At 39.6% G+C, this 18045-nt stretch overlaps 1 protein-coding gene and 1 long non-coding RNA gene across 4 annotated transcripts in view; one reads left to right on the forward strand and one right to left on the reverse strand.

Annotated features, from left to right (window-relative positions):
• Window positions 1–5983, reverse strand: part of EGFL6 (EGF like domain multiple 6) — a 47832-nt gene extending 41849 nt beyond the window's left edge. Inside the window, exons 1-2 of the mRNA XM_048066782.2 lie at window positions 5679–5983; window positions 657–769 (exon numbers count right to left, since the gene is read on the reverse strand). Of these exons, the coding sequence (XP_047922739.1) occupies window positions 657–769; window positions 5679–5761 (196 nt within the window). The 5' untranslated portion in view covers window positions 5762–5983. The remainder of the gene's footprint in view (window positions 1–656; window positions 770–5678) is intronic.
• Window positions 1–18045, forward strand: part of LOC136786858 (uncharacterized) — a 134229-nt gene that overhangs the window by 53036 nt on the left and 63148 nt on the right. The window lies entirely within an intron of this gene.

Below are 18045 nucleotides of genomic sequence, written 5' to 3' on the forward strand. Positions count from 1 at the left end.
GACTCCTAAAATACGTATTTTAGGATTTTGTTGTGTTTTTCCCAAGTAGAGCTAGAGGAAGATTTCACATCACCTTCTCCTTGGGATCTGTAGACCTGTAACAAATTAGAAATTTCTCACGAGTCATTGATTTTCTTATAAAGCCAACAATCCACAGACCAGAATGCTGACCTGAGCTCAAGTCAGGTGCACTTATTACTTGGGTTTTATTTGTATTTTTAGAAAGTTAAAGCTTCCTGGTTCTCACAGGCTGTGTAGTTTTGAAGACAAAGGATTCCAATTGATTTCATGGGTCCATATGTAGCACCAGAAGATGCTGCATTTTTGGCATTTATTTGACAGCTGTAACAGCACAGGCACTGACAAGTTCCAGTCTCTCAGCCACGGTATGCAGGAGGTTAGCACAGACAGCCACTTCTGGACCTAAGAATTTTTAAATCTGTATTTTATTGTTTGCTGTTATTTACCTAAAGCTCCTCTTTTTTAAGGAGATACTCTCTCCAGCATGTTTTTTTCATTCTCCTACCCAAGTGATAAGAGACTTCACTCCCTCACAAGCTTTCTTCTGTAACTTCTGGCAGATTCACATCAAGTCCTTTTATTTGTACCAAGTACACAGCCATGGAGAGGAAACAAGCACAAACTGTTAGTATTACCTTCACAGTGGCCCTTACTGTTCTTTTTCCAGCCATAACAGCAATCCGTCCGAGAACCATAGCGACACACCCCAGGCTGGCTCACAGTCACCAGCTGCCCACGAACTCTTGAGCTGCATAAGAAAGGATAAACACTATGTCCAGCAGGCAGATACACTTTAATCCATTCCTCCCTATATTCCTTCGTGCATTTCTCTCATGTTTTATTCACTGTCAGGCATTTTCATCTCAATGAACCTCGAAGCATTCAACACTTCCTTGGCAGGAATGCAAAGTTGCATTGGTTGGAGAAACAGGGGTGATAGGAGCATCTCACCTGCAATAAAACAACCCTGCAATATAAATAACATAAATCCTTTCTAATGAGAAACATGGCAAAGAAAAAAAAATAGAACCAGGTCCTCTGCTAGAATTAGTCTTTTTATCTCAGTGAAGTCAGTGGGGCTACTGCAGCTTGCATCAGAGGAAGAATCAAGACTGGATATACACTGCCATACCTGCTCAGCTCAACTGCTTTGGATTACAAACTATTCTGCAGAAAAGCACCTTTCTGAACATCAGTTAGCCCCGCAGATCTAGTGCCTTGCAGGCTTGCAGCCACTGTGTATGTGCACATTGATTAGATAAGTGCAGATATTCCCAGGCATTCAGGTTGCACAGGACTCCCTGATCATACAAAAGTTAATTTAATCAGCCAGTACAGCCAGGTGGTTCAAAGTTACTGTGTGGATAACAGCTGCAAGCTTTGGCAGCCCTGCAATGTTAGCTGTCAAAGTTGTACATCTGATGGAGATCTACAACTGTCCTTGAATTCCAGGCTTAGTCTATGCTGCACGGGGTGCTGTGACCCCAATTATCTTCTTCCTCTGCTTGCTGTTACTTCAGTTGTCTATATCCTCCTGTATTTGCCTGTAAGGGTTGCACTCTTACTGGAAGAGTTACTGCAAACATCGCTAATGCATACTATTAAAAAAGTAAATATATACATACACTTCAAAGGTACAAGATGTTACTTCAGAGTTGCCTTTAATGTGTGTTCTGCTTGCATCCCCAAAAATACCCCTGAATTCAACTGGATAGTGTTATGACTCCCCTGGAAGGTTAAAATGCCTAAAGCTCGGAGGAAATAGACTCCTATTACTTTCCAAGAGATGCTCATTTCCACAGGAAGACAAGCTCATTCGGTAAATTTTTCATTTAATAATTCAGTTCAGAATCAAGTACATGAAAGTGTCTTTACAAGGTATACAATATCCACAGGATTTTGGTACAAACTTCTCTAAAAACTGGAAAATCTTCCATAATACTGAGAATAAAATGAACATGGCTGAACTTTACAGACACTGCACTGGACAAGGTTTTTCTCTGGTTCTGACTTCCAAAACAAGCACCAGGCTAAAGCCTACCTTTGGCAGTGGGAAAGGTAAAATGGATCATTGAGAGTCCACCCAGATACCAAAATCTGTGAGCAAAACCAGTTTTGTTAGATTAGTCCTCCCATTGCTGTCAGGGGTTCAGCATTTTGTACAAATTAAAGAAATAGGGTAGATCCTGTCAGGGCAAGCAGATGCTTTCAAGGAGAACATCACTATGACTTTGCTGGACATTGTTGGGAGAAGCAATGCAAACCAGAGGTGTCTGATCCTTCCCTAAATGGTATTTGTGTAGGAGTTCACCTATAGTACCTAGAGGCCTAAATGAGATTGCTGTGCTTGGCACTGTCCACTCAAAAATGCCTGGCCTCAAATAACTTGCAGCTTAAACGTGTGAATGAAGAAAACATGTGCATGTCATCTGCAAGACCATTCATTTCTAGTGAAGGTCTGTCCTCAGACTCAGCAGCTTATGGCACTGGTGCACTAGGCAGCAAGTGGCAAACAGAGCCATACAGAGTGCTGAAGCAGCAGAGAAGTAACTGATTCATGTGGCTATGACATTGCTGACACTAGTAGGATAGCATTTAACGAAGTACATTGAAGATGAATTATAAAAAACTTCTGCAATAAGCCAGGGCCTCATTAGTTAGGACAACAAAGAAATAGCTGGCCACGCTAGCTATCACAAGATCCTTGTGAGACACAAGCACAGGTATTAAAAAAATAAAAGGTGGGACCTTTGGATACTTCAGTCAAAATTCCAGTAGTGACAGGAAAGTTTTACTGCTGCTGTATCAGGATATATTACGTACAGCTCTTAACATCCATCCAACAAACATCTACATGTTTGACAGCTCAAAATCAGAGAGAGAAAAGCTTGTTAAGAGAGAAACTACTATAAAATCAATTTGTTCTTGTGCTACTTTCCATTGCGGCTTTGAGTTGGGCATAAGAGTAAGAACACAGCCTTGAGCAAGCTTGAGAGTCTTGAAGAGTACTGAAGAGCCAGGAGGACAATCCTTATCTAATTTTAAGAAGATACGGAGTCTTTCACAAACTGAGAAAGCCGTGATGTTGCCTGTAATGATACAAACAGGTCTGAATGAAGTCATGTCCCGTATTTTTATTCATCTGCTGCTGAAAGAAATTGTTCTTCTATGAAGTAATATGAAGAGCTTGAATTTTATCTCAAAAGAAGTTAGATTAATGCACAGCAAAGCAGTCAGATGCTGGCCAGGCCAAGGCAGTTATTTAACTCCATACCTACAGTGACATGAGCAGCAGACAAAAAAAAAACAATTGGGTGTGTGACGTGAGGGCAGACCTTAAATTACTGTATGTTAACTTTGACCTCTTGTAGTGGTTTACTTAATTTGATATAAAAAGAGAAAACTTAGGTATTTATAACAAAACACATTCAGAAAGTTCGCTTGCTCTACTGATCAAGTAGCTAGAGAGATCTTCCAGTTAAGCTAGGTTGATTGATATGGTAGGACTGATACCCTCAAGTGCTTAAACACACACCTGCAAAGGAAAATATTACAAGTGCAATAACTAGTGAAAGAGGGAATAAAGCACACCTGGATGCTGGGACTTACTTATTCAACTGACTCCCTCTACCACCCCACAGTATTTTTATTGTTTCATTCTATATTATTTTATAGAATAATAAAAAAAAGAAAAAAGCTTTGCCTTGCATCAGCTTCTCAAAATTAGTCTATGACCATTGACCAATACAAGCTACTGCCCGCAATAGCGATGGGCAACCAAAATTTTCATATGTGGTAACTGGGCAGATGGCTGTGCTGGACTGTAATCCTCATTAGCAGCCATTATACCAGTAAAGTAAATAGAAGTAAAAATCCCAACAATGGAAAAAGTGACTTGTCACGTTCTCCTGACTAGTGGACGTGAGTGATCTATTCCGTGTCTGACCAGCACTATATGACATTCACAGCTGCAGAGGAAAAGTGAGCAAGCCTTCAAAAGGGTGATTTAACCAAGCAAATAGATAACAAAAGTCAATTACGGTTTGAGTTAAAATAAAGTTGGTTGTTTTCAGGTCCTATTGATTTTCTGTCTTTTACTAATGTTTTCTGTGTAGAAGGACATTTATGAGCTTTTACTTTTTTTTTTTTTTTTTCCCCCTCAAGACAGCTGCTGAATAGATTTAGTGCACTATTTCCATAAGATCTCTACAGGATACTTTTGGTCAGCTCCTGCACACACAATAGCTGCCTGCTGCTGAGGGGAAAAAAAATCTGTTACATTCTTAGCAACTTCCACTTAACTTCAAAGACAGGATATTACCTCTTTCTTTAATTTTGCCTCTAAAAAAAAATCTGGACATTGTTGCTAGCTAACAGACAGCACCAGACCTCAAATTTTGACCAACAGGTGTATTCAGAACAAAAAGATGGTTTTCTACAGCTTAGCAGTTTGTAAAGGATTCCTAAAAAGTCTTTTATGAGAGCATGCCGTGAAGAAATAGAAGTGAACATTTTGTCAGATGACAGCACAGGAATTTTGTTTGCTTGTTGGAGTTATACACGTATAATGGTATTAAACAAAACCAACATGCATCACCTATTATCTTTTAATGACTGTCTTAGATATCCCTTTGGTCTGTCTCAGGCACCCAACACAACAGTTCTGCTTTACTGCGAGTCCCTTCCAAAACACCAAATACAATTTAGCTTGGGCTTGCAGAAGTTCCTTTAAGTCCTCCTGTGACCACCAGATTCCTTGAAGGAAGGGCTCAAAGCAGAAAAGTTAACGGTCCAGGTGTTGAAAGCCACACTTCTAAGGGACAAAAATAAGCGTAATTCATTTTTTTTTCCCAAACTGATTTTAATTTCTACTCTTTCCATGTTCCTTCTTCCTAGCTATTCAGAGTCAATATGATTTCTTTGTTCTTTCTTTGCTCTCTTATATTAAAACCTCTTGTCATCCACGACTTCCATCAAGATGCTCCAGCTGCTCCCCTTTTCCCTTCCTCTCAAGGAAAAAGGGAGAACGACAGTTTTGGTAGAAGACAGAGATACCATCATCCAACATCAACTGGGAGAAGACAGGCTGTAGAGCAACCTTAGGCAGGGGTTCCTGTCGGGTTTCCCAACACACTGTGAAACAGCATCGTTATTTTTTAATGAATACATCCATCTTTGCTTCAGGTAACTCCAGGTTATGCTTTGTCGTAACAGAAGACACCGCTTTTGCTTTGCAGTTTTACACTTTCCAAGGTGTTAGGAATGCAAACACCCAACATCTCACGAAGATATCTCAGGAACACAAGCATTTATTTAAGCGGGACTTGGCTTTGACGGCAAGCACGTTTCCTACAGCAGCGGGTTTGTGGCTCATAAGCTTCCAGCTGCTGAAGCGCTGACGGCTCGCTAGCCCTGGGTGTGCTGTAACAGCACATTGCCACTTGCTGGTTACGCACACCCACTGTCAGACCTGACAAGAAGCACACAAGCCCCCCACCACCTGCAAGACCACCCCTAACTGCCGTGCGTTCTCCTCCCAGCCACCCCCAGCCGGGGGCCGCCGGCGGAGGTCGGAGCCTCTCTCCCCCCGCAGCCGGGGGTCGGGGCCGATCCCCTCCCGCTCCGCTCCGCTCCCCTCCCGGCCCGGCCCCGCTCACCTGCCCGCGGCGGCGAGGAGGAGGAGGGCGGCGAGGAGGAGGAGGAGCAGCAGGAGCAGGGCACCCCCGGGCGCCGGCACCATGGCCCGGCGGCGGGGCGGTAGAGGCGGCGGAGGCGGGCGGGCGGCGGGACGGGGCTCATAAACCTGCCGCGGGGGGCGGGACCGCCTGTCCCGGGACCCCCGGGCGGGGCGAGGGAGGGCCGGGGCCGGGGCCGGGGCGGCGGGGAGGGGGCCGCGGGTCACCTCGCTGGGGAAGGGGCAGCCCCCGGGGAAGGCGGCCTGACGGGGAGGTGTCCCCGGCCCTGCCCGCACCTCCGAGGGGTGCCCTGAGGGCTGGCTTGGGTCCCGGTTGTGGGGTCTTAGGTACCTCGGGGCTGCTAAGGCGGCTGCCCGGGGGCTCAGCTTGTTGTTTAAGCGGCTAAAGCTAATTAATACATTATTTCTTGGTAGGTAGTCCTTCGGCTTTGGCGTTGCTGCTCAAGGTATTTGAAATGCCTCAACCTGTGTATCCTAGGGTAATGCTGGGGTTTGGGGGTGCTGGGTTTCATATTAGACAGGTCTTTTTTTTTTTTTTCCCAGATTAATTAAGAACTCTTTCCTTCTTTCCCTCTTTCCTTCTTTCCCTCTTTCCTTCTTTCCCTCTTTCCTTCTTTCCCTCTTTCCCTCCCTCTTTCTTTTTCTTTCTTTCCAGTGCTGGAGAAGTGTGGTAAAGTGACCAACATTTGTCAGCAAATTTTTTTTTTTTTTTTTTTTTTTTTTTTTTTTTGTGCAGTATGGGTAAGTTATGTTCTGTCTGTGTGGCATCCCTTGATGCTTTCCTCCTATTATAAAAGTACCCAGAAGGAGAAGATGTCTTTTTTTTTTTTTCCCCCCTTTCTTTTGATACCAATGTTGACACTGATCTACCTGCTAAACACTTTCTTGTGTAATATTGTGTCAAAAAGGGATTGACTTTATTCCCAATTCCCAGAGCCTAATAGGAGCTATTATCCCAGTCCCAAGATCTGGATACTTGTCCCTTCTTAAAGCAACTTTTTTTTTTTTTTTTTTGACAGAAGGGAAAGCTGGGGAGTAAGTGGCTTACCTGGCATCACCCAGGAAGTCAGTGGCATAGGAAGGAAAAGAAGACAGATCTTCTAGCGAGGTCACTTGCCCTGGGTCATCCCGTTCAATTCTGAGTGTCAACCAGAATTCCTCAGCAGATTAAGCTGGGATGGTTGATAGTCAACACTGCTAGCTGTCTTCAGTCCCCAGGGACTGCCTGGAATGATGAAGGAGAGCATTTGTAGGCTGGCATGTTGAATTTAGCACACGTCTTTGGGCAGCTTTTTTTTCCTGTCATCTTTACCATGGGAATGGGAATGTCCAAGAAAGCTGGGATGGCAACTCTTTGCCATCTAAAACGATCTAAATTGACTTTTTCTTGTGTTGCCCATGCACTGCTGGTTTTGAGTGTTTGCCAGGCTGTCATCCACTGCTGATTTCTTCAGACTCCTTAAACTACACATATCCTCCCAAAATAGATTTAAGTCATCTTAGCGAGTGAAGCAGTGGAGCTAAGTGGAACAGTGGAGAGTGTAGCAAAGTTGGGTCTAACAAAAGATAGGGAATTTAGTTACAGGATTCAAATTACATGTAAATAAATAACAGGAAAAGTGCTATGCTGATTATGTGCTGTATGGAAAGGTACAGACATACTTTTCTTGGCTGCTGGTTTGCACAAAAGCTGGTTTGCATCTCCTCTCCTGTCTTTCTGAGATGCCATAGTACCTTCAGACTCTTCTAGTCTGTTCATTAGATTTGCCTTCCTTCATTTTAGTTAAATCAGCGCTGTGTAGAAAGCATTCCAATTACTTAAGTCTGTATTCAAAGACACATGGTTTTCATTATGCACATTTGTTCCAACAAATGGAAATGAATGTATTGTTTGATGCTGGACTTGCTATTCAAATATCGATCAGTATTCAAGACAAGTTTTATTGGTCAGAAGAGAATTCAATTCTGAATTTTATTGTTTATAGTCTGCTAAGAGCTATAATTATTTCCTTAACGTCCTTCTTTTTTATAAAGAGTGGCTTGTGGATAGATAATAAATGATTACCTGAAACTCTGTCCTTGATTTAGAACAATAATTAGAGAAACAAGAACAAGGGGTTTCATAGAGAATGCATATATTTGCTAGGATATTAATATATCTGCATTCTTTGGCCATCTTAATCTGCACGATTCTGAGCTTTCTCGAGATCCACTGTCTCACGGCATTTTTTTGTATAATTCCCAAGCTGAGAAATTCTCAAGTCTAAGGTCATTAACTCAATTTCTGAAAAGATGGGACCAAAAAAAGTAGATTTTATTCACACTTAATTTGTTTTTGCCTTAAGAATCCAAAAAGTTACGTGCATCTCTGCCACAGAAAATGTCAAGGCTCCAACTATACTTTCATTACCTGTGAATCTGAGAAACTTGTTAAATTATACTTGTGTGATCTGGTTATAACGGGAATGAAAATTTTAGGAAATCAGCCGGAGTCACAGTGTGTGAAATGATCTCCATTAGAGTTTAAGCATGCTAATTTGCCAATAGAAGATTGCGGGTTTATACTAGAGGAATTCTAGTCTTGCTCTTGCCACTCTCTCTTCTTTATTCACACTGGCTGATGTGGCAGATGCTCCTGTGCCCCGCAGTGCAGTCCTGTAGGTTGCTCCTACCTACCCAAGGCTGGCCTGAGAGCAGCACAGCCTCCGCACACGGCTTCTGCTCAGCTAAAACTCCAGAGCCTGGTCGCTTGCTTGCTGTAGAAGCCACCTCACTGTTGCCTTGCAGTGGGAGACAAGCTCACTGTAAAACTTCACTCAACTACCAAAGCATTGTTGCTTGTCCAGAGTGCCAACAGGTTGTTTAAAGGACAAAGGGGAAAAACTTGAGTTTCTTTTGGTAGTATTTCTGCCTTCTCTTTGTTCTTTTTTTTTTTTTTTTTTCTGTCCAAATGCACTAGCATAGTTCTGATCTAAGATTTATATACTTTTATTTTATTGTATTTTTTATTTTCAGTAGTTAGGGATTGTATAAGAGGAATCTGAATTTGGGAAGACATTGTACCAGCTTTTCTGTAGCAGTGGAACTGGTGACACAGCTGTCCAAGGCAGAAGAGCTGAAATGAATCTTTAGTCCTTCTTTTGGGGGATAATTTTAGATAGAAAGGAAATTTAAGAAAAAAAAAAAAAAAAGATGAGAGAACAGCATGTGTGCTATTGCACTGTGAGGTGATAAAAAGGTTCCACCTATACTTTCAGTTTTTTTTAGTTACAAACAAATCACACAAGCTCAATATAATTTCCTAACATGACCAATTTATTTCCTTCCTCTGAGTATGAAAAGTACTACTCTGGCAGAAGGTGAAGAAGAATCAATAATGTTGAGAGGTTGTCACAGCAAATTGAGGTGGGCTGCACTGAGTAAATAACACACAAAATGTCCAACCTGTGTTTCTTACATACTAGTTTTTAACTGGGCCACAGACAGAAGGCATTTGATAGTTAGGTATGTTAAAGAAGACTACTAACTGAAGAATGGGGTACAAGAAGTTCATTTTTTCAAAATACATTTATATGACTGTAAAATCTAAACAATTTTACTGCAAAAACTGTTATTTTTGCAGTTCTTTGGAAAATGTATGATTTAAACATGCATATTTTAATATGCATTTTAGAACTTTTTTTTTTCCCCAAAAGTCAGTTATGAAGAAGAAATGGTCTTTTGCAATAAATTTATAAATGGCAGCACATAATCACTAGCAGAGCTGCAGGGGCCTGATGTCACAACACACTGTTTCCAGGGAGCAGAAAGCAACAACAACACTAGAAAAATAATTTTGGAAAGAAAAGAGAAGATATGAAAGAACTTCACCTGAAAAGAAAGTATCTGAAAATGAGAATTTCTGTGAGAGATTTTTTTCTCTTAGAGAAATCCTTACCTGAAAATGATTTTGCTTCTTTTCACCCAATGTACTTATGAACATCAGTGCAGTCATAAACATGGTTAATACTCATAACATCTTTGTATTTTTTGCTTTAAAGACCATTTCCAAATTAATGATAGAACACAGGGACATACTTATACATAGCAAATATGTATGGTTTTGGTGCCACTTTTATTTCTGTGTATTCCTTGGCCATATGTAGAACGTATTTTTATTTTTGTCAATACTGCGGTTTTGTACCAGTGAATCTACATTTATTTTGTACTACCAAGTTTCATTGAAATAACCTGTCATTCCCACCTGAACAAATGAACAGAAAAGTCATGCAGCAGAGTTCAGGGGAATGCGCTGCCTTTCTGAGCTGCTCCCAAAGGTCAGCATGATCTCTTTTCCATGGTCTGTGAGCCCTGGTGGTCCCTGCTAAGCAATAAATAGTATTTCAGAGTAGTGCTTGCTGAAATAGGACTGGCCCTGGGTCTCCTCCTACTCCTGATGATTTGCTAGGGAGCAATTTACTGGGGTTGTAGTCACGGCTGTCTGCTGGGTGAGAAGGTAATGGGCAGTCTTTGGGCCATCCTCCTCCCCATCTGGCACTGAGCTCACGCAGGGGCCAGTTCATATCAGGATGACATAAGAGTGGCCCATGGCTTCCAGAGTCATCTATAATATGTCTTACAGGGATCTCCCACAGGTTTCAGATAACCCCTGTTTAACTCTGTGTAATCCTGGTCCCAAAGCAGAGCTCACGGCTTCTCTTGTCCGTATATTTTCTTGAAAAAGAGTAGTCTTCTGCAGTGTTAGTGAGTTAAATATGTTTATGCTAAACTGCAAGTGTGTAAGTGGATCGCTGGAGGGGAGCTGTTGACATTTCAAATTAAAACCTCTGATTAGGTTTAAGTCTGCTTGACTTAGGTATTGCATCTCTACAGCTGTTGGATCACATCTTCCATTGAGATACATGTGAAAATGTGCTTATAATAAAGGAGTGAAAAGCCTCAAAATGTGACTCATTCTGCAAGCCTATTTCTGCTCTTGTTACAACTGTGCAGCTTTTTGCTGTTGATTTCATTAAATGTTGGAGCTTTGCAGGAAGAGGTATGAAAACACAAAATTTTAAATTTTACCTTCTGCATCTCAGTGACCTCTCTATGAAATGAAATCGTTTTCATCACTGATATAAAATTGCGCTTGTGTTTAAAGGGAGCATTGCACGTATAAAATAAAATATACTGCAAAAAGCATTTGACCCATGAGGTGATATGGCTTTGAGATTAACTAGGTTTCTTACTAGCACAGAATAATCCCCCAATATTTCCCTTGTCAGTCACATGAAATGATTACCAGCATTGTGTTTAATAGGCAGCTTTCAGTCATGCACAAAATGCTCTCAATAAAATTCCCTGGTCAATAGCAACTTAATGGAAAAGCTGACTTTGATTTGGTTTGCAGGTCATAAATGTTGCAATTATTTAAAATAAAAATGCTAAGCCAAATGATAAACATTTTTTTATTTTGCCTTCAAAATTAAAAATAAGCTTTAAAGCAATTTTTCTATATAGTTATGGTATTTTAGCTTAATCAGAAATAATCCTGCTGTAAAATTGTTACAGTCTTTATGGTTATGATTCTACTTCAGGTCAATCATACAATTCCTGTGAGTAAGGTTTTAGGCTTGAGCCATAAAATAAAGATCAGATTAGGCTTTAGAGAAAGTCATGGTTCTTTTATAACTCATAGTTATCATCATTATTAGCAATGTTAATCCCAGATAAACTGTTGAGCTGCTACAGAAAAGTATTTTCAGAATCTCTACGGAAAAATGTCTCTTTTGAAAGGCAAGAGTGAAACACACATATGTGGTTTCTTCTTATTAAAACCTACTTGGAAGTCAGTATCTGTCTCCTACTTACAGTGGCAACTTACTTGCTTTGGCAGAGTTTGGTGAAGCCTTGTAGTGGCTGCTCTTGCCATCACCTTGTCAGGTTCCTGGCAGGCAAAGAACCATGTAGCATTCTGAGCTCTCATGCTAAACATGTTTATGTCCCGAAGTGAGGAGTGGTAACAGCAAACAGAAAGAAAACACAAAAAAAAAAAAAAGAAAATGAGAACCAAAGCTGATCGTTTCTTAAAAGTAAAATTATTTTTGAGGGCCTTTTATGGTTATCAATATTCCTGCAATCTTTTCACCAGGTAAGCTGTGCTATAAGGTAGTTATGGTAATTGTGGTGGCTGAGAGAAGGGCTTCTGACTTAAAATCATACTGCCATATGGTTGTGTTTGTCTTCCTTTATAATCTCTAAAGCCAGATTCTGGATGGAACAGTTATTTCATCAGCTTAATACAATCAGGCACATAAGACCTTGAGTGTTCTCATAGACTTAAGTGTACTCATGGCATATTTTGCAAAGTGCTGTGAAATGCCCTGAGTTTGTATTTACTTATTTTTTTCCTACTCGCTACTTCCCCTGTGAAAGTTACTGAGGACCTGTTGTTTACGCTTGTAGCTCTCATTTGGGGGAAGAGTGGGAGTCTCCACAGCATGTTGAAGTACACGATGTGCATGTGATGGTGCAACTCCAGCTGAACCACACTTAGCAAGGTGGGGATCGGGCTCTTCCCCCAAGCACCAGGTGATAAGACAAGAGGAAATGGCCTCAAGTTGCACCAGGAGAGATTTAGGTTGGATATTAGGAGAAATGTCTTCACTGAAAGGGTTGTGAACTGTTGGAACAGCTGCCCGGGGCAGTAGTTGAGTCACCATCCCTGGAAGTCTTCAGAAAACATGTAGATGTAGAGCTTAGGGACATGGTTTAACGTTGGGCTTGGCAGTACTATGTTAAAGTACCAGTACTATGTTAAAGGACCAGATGATCTCAGAGGTTTTTCCAATCTAAATGATTCTGTGATTCTATGATTTTTCCTCTAAGGCAGTAAAGCTTGTACTCAAAGGTATAGAAGTATGGGGTGGAAGATGGCTTACTGAGGTGGTGAAAGAATTGAGCTAGGCTTGCTCCTTTCTTTCCCATGCTTTAAGTATCCCTTCAACTAGAAAGGAGGGGATTGCATTTTCAGATTAGACTATGAATTCTGAAGAGTCATGAGTAAAGAACCTAACACCAAGTATCAATACATAATGCCCCCTATGTGAGCTCTTGTTTCCCAGCTGGCCTATTTTAATTGATTCCTATATGATCCATGTATATATCAGGGATTACTATTTCCAATAGCTTTGTGAATGAATGTAGTAAGAAATCACTGTGTGTTTTTTTTACTGAGGAATTTTATAAGTATAAATTCCTGGCTTTTGATGTGATTTTCTTTAGTTTCCGGTTTCCTGCCAAAAAGATTCAGACTTTTTTTTTTCCATATTATCTTGAATCATCAAAATGTAGCAGTTCAACATTTGCCAAAAGAGTGAAAAAAGTCAGGATTAAACCTGATACAGCCAGACAGAACTTATCATGGATCCATAGCTGAAGTGCTTCAGCTTTTGCTAATTTGACACTGTCCTTTGAAATTATTGTATGGAGTATGGCAGTAGATTACATTGCATCCTGAAGATGCTTCCTTGACCATCTCAGTACAGGCATGCTCAGTAACAACACAAAAATCTTAACTTACAGGGGAAACATGGACTGTCTTCCATGTAATATTTTTAATTTTATAGAACTGATTGAGAGGAGGGAGATGGTAACAATTTGAAAGTCATAGGCCTGAGATTTTTTTTAATTAAAAAAAAAAATCAAACACTTTTAATTAAATTAAACAATAAGGGATTTTCTTCAAAATCTATAATGACACAGTCTTGTTAGGATTGTTTTTACTTTTACGATAGTGGTTATTAATATTTAACATTCCAGCTGCAGCATCGCTTAAAAACCACTATAGTCTCTAGCATAGAAAGTACTATTTGCCCATGTCATACCTATTAATAATTTTAAATTACAAGACAGACTTAAAATTAGTAATGAATCTTTTTTTTTGCCTTTGAGACTTTTTCTTCTCTTCAAATGATATGTATGGAAAATTAAAAATTACATCTGAATTCTTTTCATAATCACCTGGCATTTTGGGAAAACTGTCAGTGGTCAGGAGGCATCCAGGACCACTGGAGTGAGAAATGCTGAGCAGCTGGGCTCTGCATCTACTAGAGGAGGCTGAGGGTCTAGACGTTCTTCTCTCCTTGTACGTTTCCAAATGATCATATCTATCTTGAAAGCAGTCATATTTCTGAGAGGCAGGATGTAGAGCTGTTTTGCAGAATTCTTCAGACCTCCTCTGCATGTTAAAGTACTTAGTTTCTACAGCAGATATTTTCTCATGTTGCAGCTGAAGTTACTTGTATACTGAATGGAGGGTTATGACTTACATCTGTTAAAAAAATGAAATCCCCTTAGTCCATTGAGATAATTCAGTTATGTATAATGACCATCTGTTATTTGTATGGCAATCCAAATAATTTTGGAGAAAAAATTCTCTAATAGCAGGGAAAAGTCCAGTCCGAGAGTGGCCAGAGACTGATTTCCCTATGCAAAGGTGTTCTGGGGGGAAATCTGTATGGCTTCACATCTCAAAAGCATTTGGTCCTGTATTCTCAGCTGACAGATTTCTGTAGTGTAAATGCTAGCTGCAAAGACTACCCTTCTGTTATCAGACACATATGAGTTGCAGGTTCTCTCTGCGTCCTAGTATTGGAAGTGTTAGTTTACGATTCTATTTTTTATGTTTGAGATATCAATTACCTAACCTCTAATTAGGAGTCATGAAGTAGTCATGAAGAAGTCAGGAAGGACCTATGATGTTGAAACAGAAATACTTGAGCTAGAACATTTAGACCAGGCTTTGGCTAGAATGAAAAATAGCTCAGTTACAGCTTTAAGGTTTGAAATATTGCTACAATAGCAATCCTGTTTTTAGGTTACTGAAGTTTCCATTTGTTTTGCCAAGTAGTTTCAGATCAGGTCATTGCAGAGTTTTCATGCAGTATAATAAATAAACTGAATAAACAGAAGAATAAGAACAATCTATTCATTTCTTGTTCCTGTGAATCACTCTACTAGCTTTAACAGACCATTCAGAAACATGAAGAAGTCATGAATGGAATTTCTGAATTGAGTTAGAATCATGATTATAAAATGAATTGCGATTAATTTTTGTTTTTGCTGGTTGAGTCTCAGAAATCACTCATTTAGTATTGCTTCAGGCTATCTGGAGTATTAAAATCAATATGTGAATGTTGACATTCTTGCAGTCATTTAACTAGGATCTGAGACTTTAAGAAAACTATAAAATATCAAGAGATTTATGAGATCTGGTAGTATTACTTCCCTGACAGTGTGTGCTTGAGGAGAAGTTGACAGACTAGATTGTTAAAAGTAGAGCACAGGTATTAACAAACCTCTGCCAGTAGTAAAATTTAGTGAGAATTTCAACCTCCTTTTCTGGCTGAAATTCTGGATTATCCCACAAAGTGGACTTTTTGTGTCATTCTGATATTTGTTAAAACATCTCACTTTGGTGCAATGGTTAAACTCAACCCCGTAGTTCGTAAGGGAATGCTTTGTTGACTTCTGTGCAGCAGAGGATATGGATCTATTGACACGGTCACCATGAATCCCGGACAGCCCTAAGGGATCAGTGTATCTAGCTAAATTCTGCTTTCTATGAGGGAATCCTTATATCTCGCCAAAATAATGGGAAATATAAAAGCTTAGTACTTAGGAAATGCTTTGTATTTGGTTATATTTAAATAATTAAAAATGCATTCAAGATGGTGGGTGGCCTAATACAACAGTAACAAGATCCTGTTAAAATTATACCATCAGGTAGTGGTTTACTTTTCTAAACATATAAGTAAGAGGTTCCATATGTTAGGTTTACACTCCACAGTCTGGATTTCCAAGTGAGGTTATAAAGTTACTTGGCAGAAGTGACTGAACTGCGGGATATCTATATATATATGCATGTTTAAAGACTTATTCAGGAGAACACGAAGAAGTCTGTGAAAGCTGACAAATTTGATTTTGTCAGATGAGACAAAGGTCGCTGAAAGAAAGGAAGACAATATGGAACTAATGAAATATCTGAGGGGATCCTGGATTAAAATACGTGTGAAAACATCTAGTCAAGGTTTCCTTTCCTCTGGCACAGAAGTTAATTACTGTTTCACTTGCATTATGTGTACGTTTGGAGTACATCTTAAGGCTTCAGCTAAAATTCATGGAGTGCATTTCACAAAGTCTGTGTGAACCCAAGCATACTAAGTAGGGTCAATCAGGAGATTCACTTAAAAAGTGAGATTCTGATTTTGAACTAAAATGCAGATGTAGATATACAATACATTATGCACAGCACTGGTATTATAATAAATACTTAAAAAAAAAAATCTTTCCAAAGGGACTCTTCAAATCCTTTTTTTTTTTTTTTTTTTAAATCTGGCACTCTGTGCTTGTCTTTATGTGACTCCTATCATGAGATATTTCCTGTTACTTAGACCTTCATTTTCCAATGCTCAAAACTTTGCCTGTCATCATATTTTTTAACCACCGAACCGAACCGAACCGAACCAAACCAAACCAAACCAAACCAAACCAAATCTTACTGATCTCTATTCCTATAGGAACCATCTTGTGACATATGTGTGGAAAGTGTTTTTTACTTCTAGATACCCTCTAAATGAACCTTCTCATCTGCTTTAATTCTGTTTTTCACAAAACAGAGTACACAATGCTTTCCTCTGGATCACAATATTTCTTTCTTTTTTTTTTTTTTTTTTTTTTTTGTTGATGGACGTGGTGTTCTTACTCTGTATTCCCTGAATATTTGATCAGTGTCCTTCACCTCCTTCTGTCATAAATGTTATAACTTCTCCAGCCCTCATACAAATCTTAGTAGGATATAAAGAAGATCCAACAAAAGCAGAAGCAATGCAGAATTAAGCCAAATGAAAAAAAAAAGTCTCTATATGCAGTATTTTATAAAACTTGCTTTGTTTCTCAGTAGTGACTATTCACATAAACATTCGGTTGATGCAGCTTCATATTTACAAATGCACACATTTCATTCTTTGTTGTGTCAGTGCTCTCAAAACTGTTATCATTGGCTTTGGTCCCAGTCTGAGATCTAGGCAGAAGATCTCTGAGTTTGGAGATCACTTCATACAGTATCAGGACTGTTCTCTGGAGGTTGATCTGCTGTATTTCTCCCAGGGATAGAAATAGAAGACATTTGGATTTCAAAACTATTAATTTCTTTAGGTAACATAGACATGTTTCTTCGCTCAGTGCTGTGGTACCGTGCCACTCTCCTCCAGAGAAGCACTTACTCTTATTCCTCCATTCACATTGCTGAGTAGACACCTATCTCTTTGGTCTTAACCAGTCTATCTTGGAACTTTTTCCTATAACATGTATTCCTCTCTTTTAAATTATGCATGTGAGCCAGTTATTTCTTAAGCATATATGTGGGGATATATTATGAGTATTTTTTACAACAAACATCTGTTTAACATCTATCTCTCGCTAATATGCAGAATATAAAGCTAAGTGTGTGCCTTAGGTCCCTCCTGCAAAATATTTTTGCTTCATTTTTTGGCTTCTCAGCTGCATACTTACTTTAAATAAAGTTGTACTCTGAAGCCATAGTGTTTATATCCAACTGCCTTTCTGCATTTTTCTTTCATCCATCCCTGCCCTCCTTTCATTCAAGGTGGCTGTTAGGAAACATCTGCTTTCTATTACTCTCTGTGTTAAACAGAAACAATTATAATGCTCATTAAGAAGTTTCCATGCTTAAACTTTGCTTGGCAACTTTCAGAGAAAGAGGACCTCCCAGCTTTTTTTTTTTTTTTTTTTTTTTTTTTTTTTTTTGTGAAGAGCTTTGCTATTTTCTCACCATAAACTCTCAAAAAGGCTTTCAGCAGCTCTTCCATGATGCTTGGTTGCTTGCCTGGAAGTTTGACATTCTGAAATATCTCATTCTCACACTCTTCAGGCTTCAAGTCACATTGGGTGGTGTGCTTACCACAGTAATTGGAAAATGACTGCTGTTAAAATAATAGCTGTTGTTTTAAAACTTGTGCAATATTTCAGAATGTCCTTGTTCACACCACTAACGAGCAGTTAGTTCCCATGAATGCATAGCATAATTCTAAGTGGGTCCAGCCAGCAGATACAAGCTTGAAAGCAATCAGTCTGTCTGCATGCTTGGTAGGTGTCCTTTCATTTAATCTACAACTTCTTGTGGTCTGGGTTCAGGAAGATGGAAAAGCTCTGCTCTTTCCCATTGTCCATTGTTCTCTCAGCTGCTCCTCATATGTCTTGCTTCCTAGTCCCTTCATGACCCTCATTGCTCTTCTCTGAACATGTTCCAGCAACTCAGTATCCTT

The sequence above is a fragment of the Anser cygnoides genome, chromosome 1, assembly GCF_040182565.1.
Source record: "Anser cygnoides isolate HZ-2024a breed goose chromosome 1, Taihu_goose_T2T_genome, whole genome shotgun sequence".
NCBI lineage: Eukaryota > Metazoa > Chordata > Aves > Anseriformes > Anatidae > Anser > Anser cygnoides.